Source organism: Tamandua tetradactyla, chromosome 4 (assembly GCF_023851605.1).
Source record: "Tamandua tetradactyla isolate mTamTet1 chromosome 4, mTamTet1.pri, whole genome shotgun sequence".
Classification (NCBI taxonomy): Eukaryota; Metazoa; Chordata; class Mammalia; order Pilosa; family Myrmecophagidae; genus Tamandua; species Tamandua tetradactyla.
In genome coordinates this window covers 29,956,806-29,974,435 of record NC_135330.1, presented here as the reverse complement: position 1 = coordinate 29,974,435, position 17,630 = coordinate 29,956,806, and the positions used below count along the sequence as shown (strand labels likewise).

Genomic DNA, 17,630 nt, shown 5'->3' with positions numbered 1-17,630 from the left:
GTGGCTTCTTTCTTAATATATATATTAGCTTTATAATAATAATGATTCAGATATGAATCTTAGTAAAAGTAAATTTTTACATGTTGTAGGCTTTTGGAGCACTTGATAGCTGAAATTATAAATGTTAAAAGGTTTAATCCTATTAGATGGTTTTAAATGGAATTTCATTCATAAGCTTGTAAATACAGAAACCTAATTCAAACTAGTTTATTGAATTATATGATTCAGGCATCACTGTATCCAGGAACTTAAACAGTGTCATCAAGTCTCTGTCATTCTGGCCTGGCATTCTCTGGGCCTCCTGAGGTCGTATCATCTTCATTCATAGACATTTCCTCCTCGTGTGTCAAAGATGGCCAGTGGCAGTTGTCAGTTCACATCTGCCTTACAGCTAGTGAGCAGATCACATCTGCCTTACAGCTAGTGAGCAGATCACATCTGCCTTACAGCTAGTGGGCAGTTCACATCTGCCTTACAGCTAGTGAGCAGATCACATCTGCCTTACAGCCAGTGAGCAGTTCACATCTGCCTTACAGCCAGTGGGCAGATCACATCTGCCTTACAGCTAGTGAGCAGTTCACATCTGCCTTACAGCTAGTGAGCAGTTCACATCTGCCTTACAGCTAGTGGGCAGATCACATCTGCCTTAACAGCTAGTGAGCAGTTCACATCTGCCTTACAGCTAGTGAGCAGATCACATCTGCCTTACAGCTAGTGAGCAGATCACATCTACCTTACAGCTAGTGAGCAGATCACATCTGCCTTACAGCTAGTGGGCAGATCAGAAAGGGATAAGAGTCTTTACCTCATATTTCGATAAAAAATCTAGGTATTTATGTATATCTTTCTCACTGGGTTGTAGTCAGAATAATGATTATGAACTCATGTAGACAATTTTAAAAAGGACCTAGGGCAGTGCGACAGTGGCACAGTGTCAGAATTCTTGCCTGCCATGCCAGAGACTTGGGTTCGATTCCTGTTGCCTGCCCACACACACAAAAAAGTCTAATCTTTCTGAACACATTAAAATTGTTTATATCCCATTTATTTTTACTTAAAGTAAGGCCTAACTATATTTCTTTCAGCTGTATCAGTTGGAGTAGTTATCATAAGAACCTGTTAGCTAGCAGTGATTATGAAGGTACTGTCATTCTATGGGATGGATTTACAGGACAGAGATCAAAGGTCTATCAGGTAAGTAAATAAGGATACCAGTTCTTTATTTACAAGAATCCTATTTTTGCTTTCCTTTCTTAATTGTAGAACTTCCTGTGCTTTATAACTACAGATTTTAAGTTGCCATTTGGTACTTTTATACCTATGTGATGCTGAATAATACTTTTCCTGAAGCATCCCATCAGACTTTTGTATTTCCAGTCTGCATGAAATGAATTTCCAAAAGGAAATAGTTTTGATAAAACTATATATAAAAAGTTTTGGGCCCAGGTGCAAGGGTAGTTCAATTGTAGAATGTTCATATGCCATGTAGGACACCGGGTTCGATTCCCAGCCCGTGTACTCCCTCTTCCCCCCAAAAAAACAAACAAGCAAACAAACAAACAAAAAACCAACCAAACAAAAAAAATTCAACAAATGGTGCTGCAATCATGGGATACTCATAGGAAAAAAGAATGAAATGTGACTCCTGCCATTTAGCACATACACACACAATTTTGGAACTACTTTGCATAGGTGATCTTAGTTTGCTTTTCATTTCCATTCCATATATCCTATGCTCCCTTCCACCATATCAGTGAATTAGTATCAAGTTTGTTTTTTTACTTTACTTATCTTAAATGTATTGAAACTACTTGGTCTTCCTTCTCAATCCAGGAGCATGAGAAGAGGTGCTGGAGTGTTGACTTTAATTTGATGGATCCTAAACTCTTGGCTTCAGGTTCTGATGATGCAAAAGGTACTGTTTAGCTCTCTTTCTTCACTCTTGTCCACTTAATCCTTTTTTTTCTGCAGAGGTGCAAACGTTTAAGTACAAAAATCTATTTTTCTTTTATAGTGAAAGAAAAATGAATATACTATAACCTGATTATAATGAGATTTTCTGGATTCATGCCACGTGGCAAAATTTAGAATTGCTGCTACCTTATAATCAGGTCCTTCAGGTTGTTCAGCAGCGAAAGCTTCCTTGGTGTGGTATATTTAGAAACCTCTGTAGTTTGAATTATAATATGTTAAAATTTTAGTGTAGGCCAAAAGGCACATAAAGAGATGCTCAACATCCCTGGCCATTAGAGAAATGCAAATCAAAACCACAATGAGATATCATCTCACACCCACCAGAATGGCCATTATCAACAAAACAGAAAATGACAAGTGCTGGAGAGGATGTGGAGAAAGAGGCACACTTATTCACTGTTGGTGGGAATGTCAAATGGTGCAACCGCTGTGGAAGGCAGTTTGGCGGTTCCTCAAAAAGCTGAATATAGAATTGCCATATGATCCAGCAATACCACTGCTAAGTATCTACTCAGAGGACATAAGGGCAAAGACACAAACGGACACTTGCACACCAATGTTTATAGCAGCATTATTTACAATTGCAAAGAGATGGAAACAGCCAAAATATCCATCAACAGACGAGTGGCTAAACAAACTGTGGTATATACATACAATGGAATATTATGCAGCTTTAAGACAGAATAAACTTATGAAGTATGTAACAACATGGATGGACCTTGAGAACATTATGCTGAGTGAGACTAGCCAAAAACTAAAGGACAAATAGTGATAATGAAAGCGAGGGATAAGGGGTATGGTATGCATAATCTTTTTTTCTTTGTTTGTAACTTATCTGTAAAAGGTTCTCCCTACTGTCAGAAGAATATGCATGTATAGTAATTAGGATTTCATTCCTCCATGTTTTCTTCCCTTATCTTACTGTCATTGTCCTAAACCTTATTTTAGAAAATTGATCAAGTAACATGTTTCATGTGGCTTACTCTGTATATATCTAAGCCCTTCTGCACATCTAAACTTAGATGGAGTTGGTCAAATAAGGGAACATCTGGGTTATGCCTTTTTTTAAAGTAGTTTTCTTTAGGAACTGTTAGCATGTTGTTGTTGAAGTGTGGAGTTGTAACTCTGCGTAGACTATATACAGTCAACAATATGTACTTTAAGTTGCGCTGTTGCAAAACGGGTGTATAATCCAGGTACTCATACACTATTTTTTGTACTGCTGGTCCTGTACCAGAAACATTTTCTTTTATTGTTACTTGCTTTTTAAACTTTGTTTAGCCACTTACAGAAAATCTACTTATGGCACAATTTGCCTCAAATCCATTCTAAGTTGTATATTTGTTTTCCAATAAAAAAATTACAATTAAAAAAAATTTTAGTGTATACTAAAATCTCTTAATGGTATCTATCATATTTAAAGGTAAAAATGCTACATCATTTTCTACCAATTTAATTGACCCTCTCTTTGCTATTTTTTCCTGCATAACCATCTTACTCTACATTCATTTCTTTTATCCTTAATACTCTATTTTGTTCCATATTCTTCTTACTGACCAATGATTAACAAATTTTGTTTATCTTAGAGTTAGTAACTTTATTTCTTTGTTCTTCTTTTCTTTTTTCTTTTTTGGTATATATAACTTCCAGACTAGTGATTAGATAGGCAAGGATAGCATTAGCATTGAAAGTGTCACATCACTTTACCTTTGCCTTTTTTAAATGCATACATGATATAACATACCCTATTCTGTAAAAGGGAAATGAACATGATTGGATTGTACCACCCTCCAAATGTTTTGTTTCGTACTGTAGCAAGTTGTTTATCCACAGTATGTATAGATTGGAATGCCTTCCTTTTTAATTATTTTAAGAAATTATCCTAGAATTTCTAAATTATTTGGAGTCCCATGTGGCAATTGATATCTTAAATATTTGAATGTAGTTTCATTAATGTTAAAAATTCTGTTTCAGGATATTGTGAATTATTGATTATACATGTAGAACAGAATGAACAAAAGTTATGAATGTTTGCGTTTGGTGTTTTTTCATATTTTTTAAAAAAATAAAAAAATTAATAAAAAAAATTCTGTATCAGAATAATATACTGAGGATATCCTTTATTGAGTTAAATACCTGTATTTTTTACCGAATGATTAACTTTTGTTCAGAGGGGTATCATTCTATATTAGTTTTTCTTGATTAGGGAAAGTAGAAACCATTGTAAGCACTTGAAATAGGAAGGAATTTAATGCTGTCAATACTTAGGTTTACAAAGGGCTGGTTCAAAGAAAGTCAACTGCTAGACACTACTGGTTTACAATATAAGGATGGCTGGAATTCCCAAGAAGCTGCTACTGCTGATCCCAAGTACCTAAAGCACTGAATAGGAGGTTATTTGCAGGAGCTAATACAGAATCCCCTTCAAACCTCTTGCCTGCTCTCTGCTCATGGCTTCTTCTTTGCAGCAGCCAGTGAATAATGTATGAATAATGGTGTCTTCTCGTCTGCTTTCCAAAACTTGTTTGAGGGTCACTCATTGGCAGAATCTTGCTGAGAACTGTGCAGGGAATAGGATTCTGGGAAATGGAAAGGAGATGGAAGTGATGTTAAATTGACAACAATCTAGTACACGTTTTTTAGTTGTCTTTAAGGATTTTTTTATGGAAAGGATATGTTTTTATACAAGTAAAGAGGAGACAGGAATTCTTTTCTTCTTACCACTTGATAATTTCTTCATCTATTAATACATTTGTCTCTGCACACAGTTAAATTCAAAAGTAATTGGCCTAAATACCTGAGAAATGAAGTTCTTTAACATTACAAGTAATAAGCAACAGTAGAAAAATTAGCAGTAATTAAAGCCAAAGCTAATATTTATTGATTACTTGCTATGAATCAGGCACTGTTCTAAGGTGTTTATATGTAAAATCATTAAACCTCATGACTACCGTAGGCATAGGCAAGTTCAATAATGTGTCCAGTGTCACAAAAGCCTTCAAAGTCTCCACCAATAAATTTGGCTATTTTTAGCGCATTATTCAAAATTTTTAAATTTTATAAAGATGAAAGAATTTAGGATCAGCCTTATTGTTGTAAAAACCAGTACTTTAGATAATTTTAAATAGCAGAATTTGTTTCAGTTTTTAATTGAATTTAAAAGCATATGTGAGCACATGTAAATCTTAATATAGAGATAATAGTACACATAATTTGGGTTTGTTTGATAGGCCTATTTCTTTGAAAACTAGTTAAATAATTCTTGGTTATTAAGAGATGTAATTTTAAATTTACAATTTTCAGCTCTTTTTTGCTAGGTCTTCTTAATTAGGTCCTCAGTAAATTTGTTTTCAATCAAAAGCAATGAAAAAGTTTTCATGACATTGAGTTAAACAGCACATTAGATTGTTACCATACCTTTACAGGCAGAACCATTTTGTATATCGTAATGAGGTGAAAGCTAATTATCTAAGCATTTATATGAGATTAGAGTTAGATTTTTAACCAAGGGGTTAGCCAGTTTTATTGTAAAAGAGCAGATAATAAATGTTTTAGGCTATGTAAGTTGAAAGGCAAAACTGAGAATATTATGTAGGTTAGAGATAAAAAAATTTCCACAGATATTTTATAAACATAATTCTAAATTTAAGAATACTAATTGTGAGCTTTTTTTTTTTGCAATACAGATCTAATGAGTAGAGTAGATTTTTTTTGTGCATAGGGGGATACCATTTTGCATAATTAAATTTCAGTAGTCATATTCCATATCATAAAAGTTGATTGCAAATGTTCATGTGTTAATGCAGATCTAAAATGAGATTTTATATATTTCATCTTTGGAAATGTCTTCTTATGCAGATAGTTTCTGGCAAATGTTAATCTATGAACATGATTTTGATTGAGCATATTATTTGCTTAGAAGGCATTTATAGAATTCTCTTAGATTCTTTTCTTGAGATTTGCCTTTTAGTGTATCATTTCATTGCAGATTCATCACTTACAATTTAAAATTAGGTGGAATCTTCTCAATTGTAATTGGGTTGAGGTCCAAAAACCACTGCTGGAACTGTAGTTTGAGCTAAAAAAAAAAATGTATCTACTGCAACTTTGAATGTAAATGGAGATCTTGCTTCTTCTTTTTAACTTTTAACAGCATAGGCAATGTATAAAGCAGCTGAGGTTCTGATGCAAACAAGGTTAGTTGTCAAGATTGTTTTACCACAGTATAAGTTTCACATATAAGTGCTGTTTCAGCTTATTATTTTAAATAGAATTCATTAAGAACCATCGCTAAGTCTACAGTAAAAGTTAATTCTTAAAGTCATTCATTGTTTTATAATAGTAGTTGAGATTTCTTCTTGCTCCAAAAAATTTAAATCTCGGCCCTGAACTAAAATATTGCAGTAAACTTTAACACTGCTAAGCCATTAAACTGCTGTGTTGGTGAACAAAAATTCAGAGAATGGACAATATTTCACTCCATAAACAAAAACGAAGTTCACCATTGACAGTACTGATTCAGTGGCAGAGAATAGATTCAGATACTTTTTGTGAAGTCATTGCTGATGAGTAATACAATAAATAATCATAGGCATTAAATGCCTTGCATTTTCACAAACTGTGTCAATTTGTCCAAACTAGGCCTTTTTCTGCTTCACACATATTTTTATCACCATCAGTTTTAATACATTTTAGCAGATGCTACTTCACGCTGTAATAAATTAATATTCTCTGAAGTTTTTGAAAATATTTTCACCTGTAGTTCTGTGCACTTTTCACTGATGTTAATTCTTCAGTCACATATTCAGCCTTGACTCCTTATTCCTTGAATAAACAACTGAGCAGTAACAGTAACGTCTTTCATAAAATTTGTTCATGACATTTTCTAGGCCTGGATTTTTCATTATTTGAAGGTTGTTTAACTAGGAATTTAGTTTTTTTCATTGTTTTATTATGTTAAATTATTTCATAATTTTATTCAAGTAATCTATTTCCTCTTGAGTGAGCTTTGGTATTTTTTATCTTTCAAACAATTGGCTCATCTCATTTAAGTTTGCAAATGTTTAGGTAGAAAGGTGTTTGTAATATACCCTATTTTCTGCAGGTCTGGAGTTAGGTCCCATGTTTTATTCCTTGGTATTTTGTGTCCTCTCTTTCATTTATTTACTATTTTTTTTTATTTAGGTTGATCTGGCATTAGGTTTGATAATTATATTTATCTATTCAAATACCCAACTTTTGATTTCAGTGATTTTCCAGTTTTCACTGTCATAAGATTTTGTTCATTATTATTTCTTTCCTTCTGGTTTGGTTTTAATTTTCTCTTTTTCTTGTTTCCTAAGGTTGAAGCTCATTTTATAGATTGGAGACCTTTCATCTTTTCGAATATAAATATTTTATTTTATAGAGTTCCCTTTAAGCACTGCTTTAGTTGATCCCACAATTTTTCATATATTGTATATGCTTTTTCATTCCATTTTAAATGTTATCTAATTTCTCCTATAATTTCCTTGTTGAGCTATGGGTTATTTGAAGTTATATTTTAAAGACCAAGATTTTTCCTTAAATTTTCAGCAATATCTGTTATGGTTTATAGGTTACTTCTTTTATAGTTGTATTTTTTATGATTTCATTTTTTTTAATTTTTTTTTTTTTTTTTGTAGTTTTACCTTATTGTTGTCCACCTTGGTAAATGTTTTAGCTACATTGAAAATAATGTATCTGCTGTTATGTTGGGATATACTCTAAGTATTAATTAACCCTAACCCTAATCCTAACCCTAATGATATTTTTCTGTTTTTTTATATCTTCCTGTATTTTTTTGTCTCCTTGTTTTATTGATTTTGAAACAGAAGTGTTAAAGTCTAATTTTATTTATTTATTTTTCAGTTATCTGTTCTGTTTTGGGTTTTTCTTTTTTGTTTGTTTGTTTGGTTGGTTGTTTTTTTGCTGTTTTACCTCATATTTTGAAGCTCTTTTGTTAGGGGCAAAAACATTTAGAATTGTTACATCTTCTCAGTGAATAGACCCTTATAGTATTAGATAATGTTATTTTACCTCTGTTTAGTCTTTTATCATTAAATAATGTCATTTTACCTCTATTTATTCTTCTGAAAACTACTATGTCAAATATTCTACAAACCATTATAGCTGAGGCAGGGCAGGGAGGCAGAACAAGATGGTAGCATAAGGAGGTGTGAAATTTAGGTAGTCTTCTAGAGCAGCTGGTAATAGGAACTGTCTGGAATACTCTTTGGGAGATATCTGTGACTAGACAAACACTGTGCATTAGTCCAGAACAGGTGGAAGGGATCAACAGCACAGAACTGTAAGTAAGGCCCCCAAACTGGGAGGCTCGTGATTCTCCCCTGCTGGCATGGCAGGCTGTTGGAGACACTTCTTTGTGGGAAGAAAAAGTAGTCTCTGCTGGGAGTTAGGGAAGGTAGCTCAAATGAGCTCCAGTTAGGGTTTTAATGAACAAATTTGTACTGTTGAATACAAACTCTGAGCACAGAAAAACCCAGAAAAAGCAGGAAAGTAACCCTGAGCTCTCTCCTGGCAGAGAGGGGAAGGCTCTGACCTTGAGCTCAGAATACTAGAAAAGCACTGTGCCTGAAGTAAAGGGGTACACAGAGCTGGGTAACAACTCTAGCTCTTGACTGCCGAAACTTGGGGACTGGGTACTGGCTCTGAAGAGGGATTATTTTATTTTCTCTTTTCTTTCCTTTTACGTATCTTATGCAGCTCATTAGAAAAAAACCCCAGGCTTCAACTGTTAGTGCTGATCCGGCAATGGTGAAGTTAAAATAGGTCTCAGAGATAGAGTAGCAAGTCCAGTAAAGGAGATAATTCTCTAAAGCTGTATACTCCCCCAAGAAAAGGGGGAGCGGGGCCCAACTATTGGTGGCTCTTTATCAGAGAATTCAGATCTCAGCAGCTAGAAATCAGATCCAGCCTAAGCTTGCCTTCCACTTCAGCCTCTGTCTCAACCACCCCCTTGATAGGGACAGGGGCTGCTGAGAATTAGAGGCACCACACCATTTTACATTAGCGGGGTGTTGTGGACTGAAAGTTGCCACCTGCTTGGCAGGATAGGAGAAGCACAGAGTCTAGAGGCTCCACAGGAAAGTCAGACAACCTCCTGGTCTCATACTCAGGGAAAATTGATATTGATTACACACTTCTGAGAACTGGGCCTGCCTTGGCTGGAAAAATCTGATTGGGGTTGATCAAATTTGAGGAGATCCTCCTCACAAAAAAGTTCCATGTAGACAAAGGAAGAAAAACAAGAGCTGAAAAATCCTGATTAGTTAAACAGTAGCTGTGCTAGAGGTCTAGAATAAATTGAACTGAGTGCCAAAGAACAGAAAGAGAATAAAACCAACCAACAAGAAAACCCTAGGTAAAAGAGCCGGACTCATAGGAATGAAAAACACCATAGAAGGGATGCAGAAACATAGTGGAGACATACAACAGCAGATTTGAAGAGGCAGAAGAAAGGATTAGTGAATTAGAGGACAAAACATCTGAACACCTACACACAAAAGAACAGATAGGGAATAGATTGGAAAAATATGAACAAGGTCTCAGGAAATTTAGTGACAACATGAAGTGTATGAAAATACATGTTATAGGTGTCCTGGAAGAAGAGAAAGGCAGAAAGAATAATGGAGGAAATACTTACTGAAAATTTCCCATCTCTTATGAAAGACATAAAATTACAGATCCAAGAAGTTCCGCATACCCCAAACAGAATAAATCTGCATAGACATATTTGTGGACACTTATTAATCAGATTGTCAAATGTCAAAGACAAGGAGATAAAGAGAAAGCAATCCATCAAATACTGGAGGGAAGCTCAATAAGATTGTGTGGAGTTCTCAGCAGAAACCATGGAGGAGGGTTCGTGGGTGATTCAGTGGTAGACTGCTTGCCTGCCATGCAGCAGACCAGGGTTCAATCCCTGGCCCATGTACCACCCACCCCCACCCCCTGCAAAAGAAAAAGAAAAAAGAAATAGAAACCATGGAGGTGAAAGGCAATGTTATGATATACTTAAGATATTGAAGGATAAGACTGCCAACCAACATCTTATATCTGGCATGCTGTCCTTCAAAAATGAGGGATAGTTTAAAATATTTCCAGAAAGACACTGAGAAAGTTTGTGAACAAACTTTCAAGAAATACTAAAGGAAACACTACAAACAGATAGGAAAAGGGAAGAGAAAGAGGTCTGGAGAACAGTGTAGGAATGAAGACTTATCAGTAAGGGTAAAAAAGAAAAAAAAATGATACATCAGAATAAAGTCGTGACACATGCAACAATGTGGGTGAACTTAGGACATCATGTTGAGTGAAATTAGAGAGAAAAGGAAAAATACTGTATGGTCTCAGTAATATGAGCTAACATTAATGAGTGAACTTTGAAAATTAAAGTCAAGGACATGGGTTATCAGGAGTTAGAAAGAGGGTACAGATTGGACAGTTGATGTTGAGGGAATACAGAATGTTCACCAGAATTGTAAAAATCCAGAAATGGGTAGCACAATAAGCTCTGTTGGTAACACAATATTTTAAATACACTGAACAAAGCTGAGTGTGAATACAGATGAAAGAGAAAGACTAGGGGCGTGAATGACACCAGAAGGAAAGATAGAAGATAAAACCTGGGACCGTGTAACTTAGTGAAACCTAGAGTGGACAGTAATGATGACTAAATGTACAAATATAAAATGTTTTTACGTGAAGAAGAACAAGTGATGTCAACAATGCAAGGTGTGAAAAATAGGATTGTATAGGGAAAAAATACAGTCAATGCAAACTAGGGTCTATGGTTATCAGTAACATTGTAATATACTTCCATTAAATGTAACAAAGACAATATACCAAAGCTAAATGTCAATAAGAGAGATTTATATAAGGGAGGGGTATGAGATTTTTGGTGTGGTGCTGTTTCTTCTTTTTATTTTGTATTCACTTTTTCTCTTCTTCTTTCTTTGTGGAAGAAATGGAAATGTCCTCATACAGATTGTGGTGAATTTATAGCTAGCTATGTGATTATACTGGGAACTTTTTTTTTTTCTTAGGATGGATTGTATGGTGTGTGAATAAAACGGTGTAAGAATTAACAGAAAGAGGGTGGGCCGCGGTGGCTCAGTAGGCGGAATTCTTGCCTGCCATGCCGGAAACCCAGGTTCATTTCCTGGTGTCTGCCCATGTAAAAAAACAAGCAGACAAACAAACAAAAAAAAAAAGCAGAAAGATACAAGTCCTGGAGAAAATGTGGAGAGATATAGATATTAATTGATGGTAGGGAAGTAGAATGTTGTATCCCATCTGGAGCGCAATGTGTTGGTTCCACAGGAGAATTGATGTATGATTCTGCAACCCTGTTATTAAGTATATACTTGAAATAACTGAAAGCAGGGACCTGAATGAACATTTGCATACTGGTGTTTATGGTGGCAATATTCACAATTTGGAATGGTTGGAGTTGACCTAAGTGTACCTTGACTGATGATTGGAAGGACGAACTGTGGTGTATATCTACAATGGAATTTTGAGTGGCTGCAAGAAGGAATGAAGTTATGAGATGTGTAACTAGGATGAACCTTGAGAACAGTGGGTCGAATGAAGCCAGAAATGAAAAAGCAGATATTATAATACCTCACTAATATGACCAACTATAATGTGCAAAACTCTGAAAATTGAATTCAAGAGCATAGGCTATCAGGGGAAGCCTTATTGTAAAGATTCCTAGATTGTAAATTCTTACAGCAGTCACGTATATTCCTGGGATGTAACTGTTATTTCTAAATTCTAAGATGCTGAGCTCTTTGGGTATAACCTGGTCATTCCCTGGAACTTCGGGTATCTGTGAGATTCAGAGTTAGAGTTCTACAGCTACGAAAGTCAGCATTATTCCATACAGCAACTATTGAAAAGGTTGAAAAAGAGATCAGACTTCAGTTAAAGATATGAATGAAGCTAACTTGGTTAGGACTAAGGTTAATCAGAATATACAGTAAAAGATTATATTGACTGTATTTTAAAACTTCAGCTTCTTTGTGACCAAAGGAAGAGATGTTTATTCTTACAAAATTTGTATTTCCTGTAACACTATCTAATTTAACTTGTATGGTTAGTTTATTTGAACACCATAATTGAATGGACTCTTGAATAGGAAGTAAGATCTTGTTGGTTTGTACACGTTATTGTGATGCCTCAGTACATCCGAGAATAATCTGGGCAGGTGATAAAAAAAGTATTTGCAAAGTTCCTTTGAAGGACTGGGGGAAAATGTGGAAATATTAAACTTGGCCACCTGGGGAAGACTTGTTATTATTGCAAACATTTGAGACTGCCAATTTAATAAGCCAAGCCCTTGATCTTAAAGCTTGCCCTTATGAAACTTATTCCTGCAAAGGAGGAGCTAAGACTACTTACAATTATGCCTAAGAGTCACCCTCTAGAGACCCTCTTTTGTTGCTCAGATGTGGCCTCTCTCTCTCTAAGACAACTCTGCAGGTAAACTCACCGTCTTTGCCCCTATAGGGACGTAATTCCCAGGGGTGTAATTCTCCCTGGCAATGTGGAACTTGACTCCCAGCAGTGAGCCTGGCCTTGGCATCGTGGGATTGAGAAAGACTTCTTAACCAAATGGAGAAAGAGAAATGAAACAAAATAAATTTTCCATGGCTGAAAGATTTCAAATAGATTTGAGAGGTCATTCGGGAAGTTATTCTTATATGTTATATATATCTCTCTCTCTATATATAACATATATAGAGAGAGAGATATATAAGATATAGATATATAAGATATAGGTGTGTATATATCTCTTTTCAGTTTTTGCTGTATTGGAGTAGCTAGAAGAAAACACCTGAAACTGTCGAACTGTAATCTAGTAGCCTTGATTCTTGAAGAAATGAATGTATAACCGTATAGCTTTTTCCTGTGTGACCATATGATTGTGAAAACTGTGTGACTGAAACTCCCTGTATCCAGTGTATGGACAGATGAGTAAGAAATCAAAGACAAAAAATAATTAAATAATAAGGGAGGATAAGGGAGTATGGGATGTTTGGGGGGTTCTTTTTTACTTTTATTTTTATTCTTATTTTTCCATTTTTTGGAGCAACTAAAATGTTTAAAAATAGAATGTGATGCCAACCAGAACCATTCCAGCCAATCCTAAAGAACACCTAGGGCAATATATATAATTCTACAAAGGTTCCATGCACTAGGGTAACTTTCCAGATGGGTCCCTAGACCGGATAAGTCCTGAAACTTAGAGGGCCCAGCATCTCCAGAACATCAGCTGGTTCCATCTCCCTACCCCATATTATTGACAGCCCCTTCCAGCATGAAAAAGTTAGAATGGGCATAGCCCAAATACCCCTAAAGGGTGGAATAGAAAGATCAAAGGTGATGGTGGAGTTATACAGAGAAGGTAGGGTTTAACAAACGAATATGATTGCTGAATCATTATGTTGATATTTCTTTTTATCATTGTGATGATAAAAAAATATTTATTCCTCCTAGCTGCCTATATTCTTGAATGGCTAGAAGGATAAATTGAGATGATGATATAGTAGCCCATGACACATTCTATATACTATATTCCTGTAACTACTTGTTGAAGAGTGCTTTGGAAATGATTGCTGTTTTCTTGCTTTACTTTGTATATATGTTATATTATACAATTTTAAAAGTTCAAAAAAATTGAATGTGGGTGGTCAACAGTAGCATAGTGGCAGAGTTCTTGCCTACCATGCTGGAGACCCGAGTTTGATTCCCACTGACTGCCCATGCAAAAAAAAAAAAAAAAAGATTGAATTTGATGGGGTTTGCACAACTATATTATGATACTGTGAACCATTGATTGTATATTTTAGACGATTATGTGGTATATGAATATATCTCAATAAAATTGCATTATAAACATTATAGCTTTCATTTTTTTAGTGCTTACAAAATGTATTGTTTTATTCTCTTTTATCTTTTTTATGCTTTATCTTTAAAGTGGTTGTTTGTAGACAGCCTCTATTTGAACTTTTCAAGAAATATATGTAATCTGATAGCTTTCGTCTTTTACTTAGTGTGTTAGGCCATTTACATTTTGCTTTAGGGATATAAAACATTTTTTGTATAATATATTTTGTGTTTGCTTTAGGGATTGCAATATATATATATATATATATATATATATACTTAACATTTCACATTGTATTTAGAATTAATATCTTACCATTTCAAGTAAAGTGTAGAGGCTTTGAAACCTTATTGGTTCTGTACCTTTTTCCCTTTATGTTGCATTTGTCATATATTTCACATCCATTGAAAACTCCACTAGACTTAATTGCATTCCATAAATCTTTATCGTGGTTTAACTTTGGTTCATAGGTTGTTAGAATATACTCCTACCAAACTCCACTTAATAATTAATCTATAGGTGCTGTGTTTCACATGCATTTTTTAATTCTAGCTAGTTATCTCATCTCATAATTGTATATCTTAATATCTGGAAAGATTACATTGTAATTGAAATAGTGCATAATTTCTGTTTGAAAAAATAACATGAAACATTGCTATTTAAAATCCTTATTCTTTTAATAATAAGTGTATTATTTTCTTCTATGAAGGTTAATATATTTATTAGTTTGTAAATAACATTTTTAGTAATTAGTTTTTACTCTGAGATTGCACATATTAAAGAAATTCTATTATTCTTATCAAATACCATTTCATAAAAGTGATATTTTTCGAGAATGATTTTTTTCCTTTTCCTCCCCTCCTATAATGTACAAGATTCTATATTAGCCTTCTTTAAAAGATCCTAAGATTTAGCTATTCCTCCATTTTCAGTATTGGTGGTTCTCATCTCCAAATGCACATTAGAATCATGTGGAGAGCTTTAAAAAAAAGTAACAATTCCTAGACCCCCATCTGTGTGGAGCATTGAGAAAGACTGAAAGATGGATAGGAAGATCTTATTTTAATGTGCAGCCAAGATTGCAGCATTATATCCTGAAAATCTCTTCTATGCATTTATTCTAGTGTCTATTAAGACATTTTTATTGTTTAAAATATCAAGTAATAGAGAGAGGGCAAAAAAGCAGAGATAGAATGGAAGTTAAAAACATGGCCTGTGGTTCACATCCTAGTTTATCAACTTTTTAGCTGTGTGACCTAACTTTCTTTGCTTTAGGGTTCTCGTATGTATAATCAGTATAGTAGCAGTAAATAAACTATTATATGAAAATACACTAATGTATGAATTTTATACCTATATTTATTTATGTCAGTACCCTGCTTATTCTCTAAGAGTATAGCTTTTGTTTTAAAATTATTTTAAAATTTTTAAAATACCATTATTTTCATATATCATTTGAGGAACAAGATGAGAGAATCTAAAGCGGGTGTTGGCAAAGTACAACACATGGACCAAATGTGTCTGCTGTCTGTTGTTTTATATGGCCTGTGAGATAAAGTGGTATTTAGATTTTAAACTGGTTGGGAAAAAATGGAAAGTAGACTATTTTGTGATACATGAAGAAAATCATATTATGTGATTTACTTAAATCACATAAATGAATTCCTACATAAAATTTTAAATTTGCTTTTAAAGTTCTTTAAGATATATTTTAATTCTTGTATATATCATATGAGTGAAAGCATATATAAAACACATGCACTATCTTAAGACGAATATACATATGCCTATCATTTAGCTCTCGATTGCTTCTTTGACCCCGTCTTTATGCCCAAGTTGTGAGACCATGTTATCTCTCCGTATACGGTCATTGTTTATCAATGTTGATTTCTGACATTGAAACTGTTTTGGTTTCCATAAACTATTCTAATATTTAATCATTCAGCTGAATTGGTCCAATAAACAAAAATGATTTAGATTTGCACAAAAAAGATTACCTGGAATATTAGCAGACCTCTAGTTTACAGAAGCTAAGTGTTTACTTCATTGTTATTGTCCTTTGCCCTTAGTGAAGCTGTGGTCTACCAATCTAGACAACTCAGTGGCAAGCATTGAGGCCAAGGCTAATGTGTGCTGTGTCAAGTTCAGCCCCTCTTCTCGTTACCATTTGGCGTTTGGCTGTGCAGGTAAGTAAGTGAAATCACATTTGTCTTCCTCTCTACTATTGATTGAACATCAGGACTACTACAGAAGAGCATTTTAAAAAAGAATGATTGTCCTTTCTAGTTTTAAATTTTGAGTTAATTATTAGACTCTAAATTAGAAGCATGAAGTACACCATCATTAATCATTTAATTCTGTGCCTTAATTACACTATTCTGTCACATACATTTAATATAGAGAAATAGATTTGTTATTGATTTTTTTTGTTGTTTGTCTTTGCATGCTTCAGCTAATGCTTATTTCTTATTCATGAACTTAGGTCATAATGATGTTTAAGCGATTAAACTGTGTTACATAGACACAAGAATTTTTTTTTTAAGGAAACCTATTATTTCCTATAACTATTATTTATTGATTGCCTACTATGCACAAAGCATCTATCTAGGGGCAGTGAATAAGATAAAATATCTTCTTTCTTGGAGTACATGCTAATATAGTAAGTAATTAAAAAAATTAGCTATTATCATAATAGCAAATAATCTTTTGATAAAGTATGTTTCTTGACCAGGGTGATTGTATGTCTGGGTTTGCCAGAGGCAGTCATAGTTTACATCTATCATAGTTATTATTAGTGTTCTCTTTCATTCTCCAAAGTATCATAGATTAGAAGATAAGTCATATAATCACCCTATTCTTAATATCCCTTTTTTTGTATCTGACCCCTAAAACAATGAATATCTGTAATTTCACTTCTGCTACTGTGAGATCTCCTTGATTCTTTTTTTAAAATTGATTATCTCAGTTTTTAAAAAAAGATAAGTTAGCACCATATCGAGACAACATCCTTAACTTTTACAAAGGAAAGCACAATTTAAACTAAATACGTCATTACACCTTTTCCTTATTTTTGCTTGTGTATTTATGCCACTGGGATACTGACATATTTTAATAATTAAGTTTGAAAAGGATATGAACATGTAAATATGTCTAGAATTCTCTTCATTAGCATAATCTTTCTTAAGTGTGTTCTTTTCCTTTTAAGCCTACTGCCTTTTTTAACTCCCTCTCGTAGCTTACTATAAATTTCACCATGGGAAAGTTGGATAATGTCTGTGCCCAAGTTCCTTGTTTTTAAAATAGTGGTAGTGCTTTGGGGATGTTATGAAGGTAATGAAAAATGCTTGGTGTAAAAACTCTTATAATATGGTGCTCAATAATTGTTTATTCTATAATATGGTTCTCAATAATTGTTTATTCTCATTACTATTTTGTCTTGCAATTGTATATTGCAAGTTTTAATGTTATTTTTACTTTGTGAGCATTCATTAACTATTAGTCATTATTTATGAATAGAAGTTAGTAGCAGGATTTAACTAATAGGTGTAAATGTTACATATGTCATCTTAAATGTTTTCCTTCCTGGCAAATGGGAACCTACTCTAAAAATTCTTCTATCTGGTAAGCAATTTCTGCCACACTGTTATAATTTTTCATACATTTCTTAGTTTATTTTGGCATTTTTCAGCTTAATCTTTAAGTTTTATATTTTCTCAATTCT

The 17,630-nt window shown here is 34.0% G+C and overlaps 1 protein-coding gene across 7 annotated transcripts in view; it reads left to right on the top strand.

Moving 5' to 3' along the window:
* The window catches only part of COP1 (COP1 E3 ubiquitin ligase), a 277,716-nt gene that overhangs the window by 170,140 nt on the left and 89,946 nt on the right, over positions 1-17,630 (top strand). For all 7 annotated transcript variants that reach the window (XM_077157085.1, XM_077157084.1, XM_077157080.1 and 4 more), the window contains 3 exons: positions 1,086-1,194; positions 1,834-1,915; positions 15,979-16,095. In XM_077157085.1, coding sequence (XP_077013200.1) covers positions 1,086-1,194; positions 1,834-1,915; positions 15,979-16,095 — 308 coding nt within the window. The remainder of the gene's footprint in view (positions 1-1,085; positions 1,195-1,833; positions 1,916-15,978; positions 16,096-17,630) is intronic.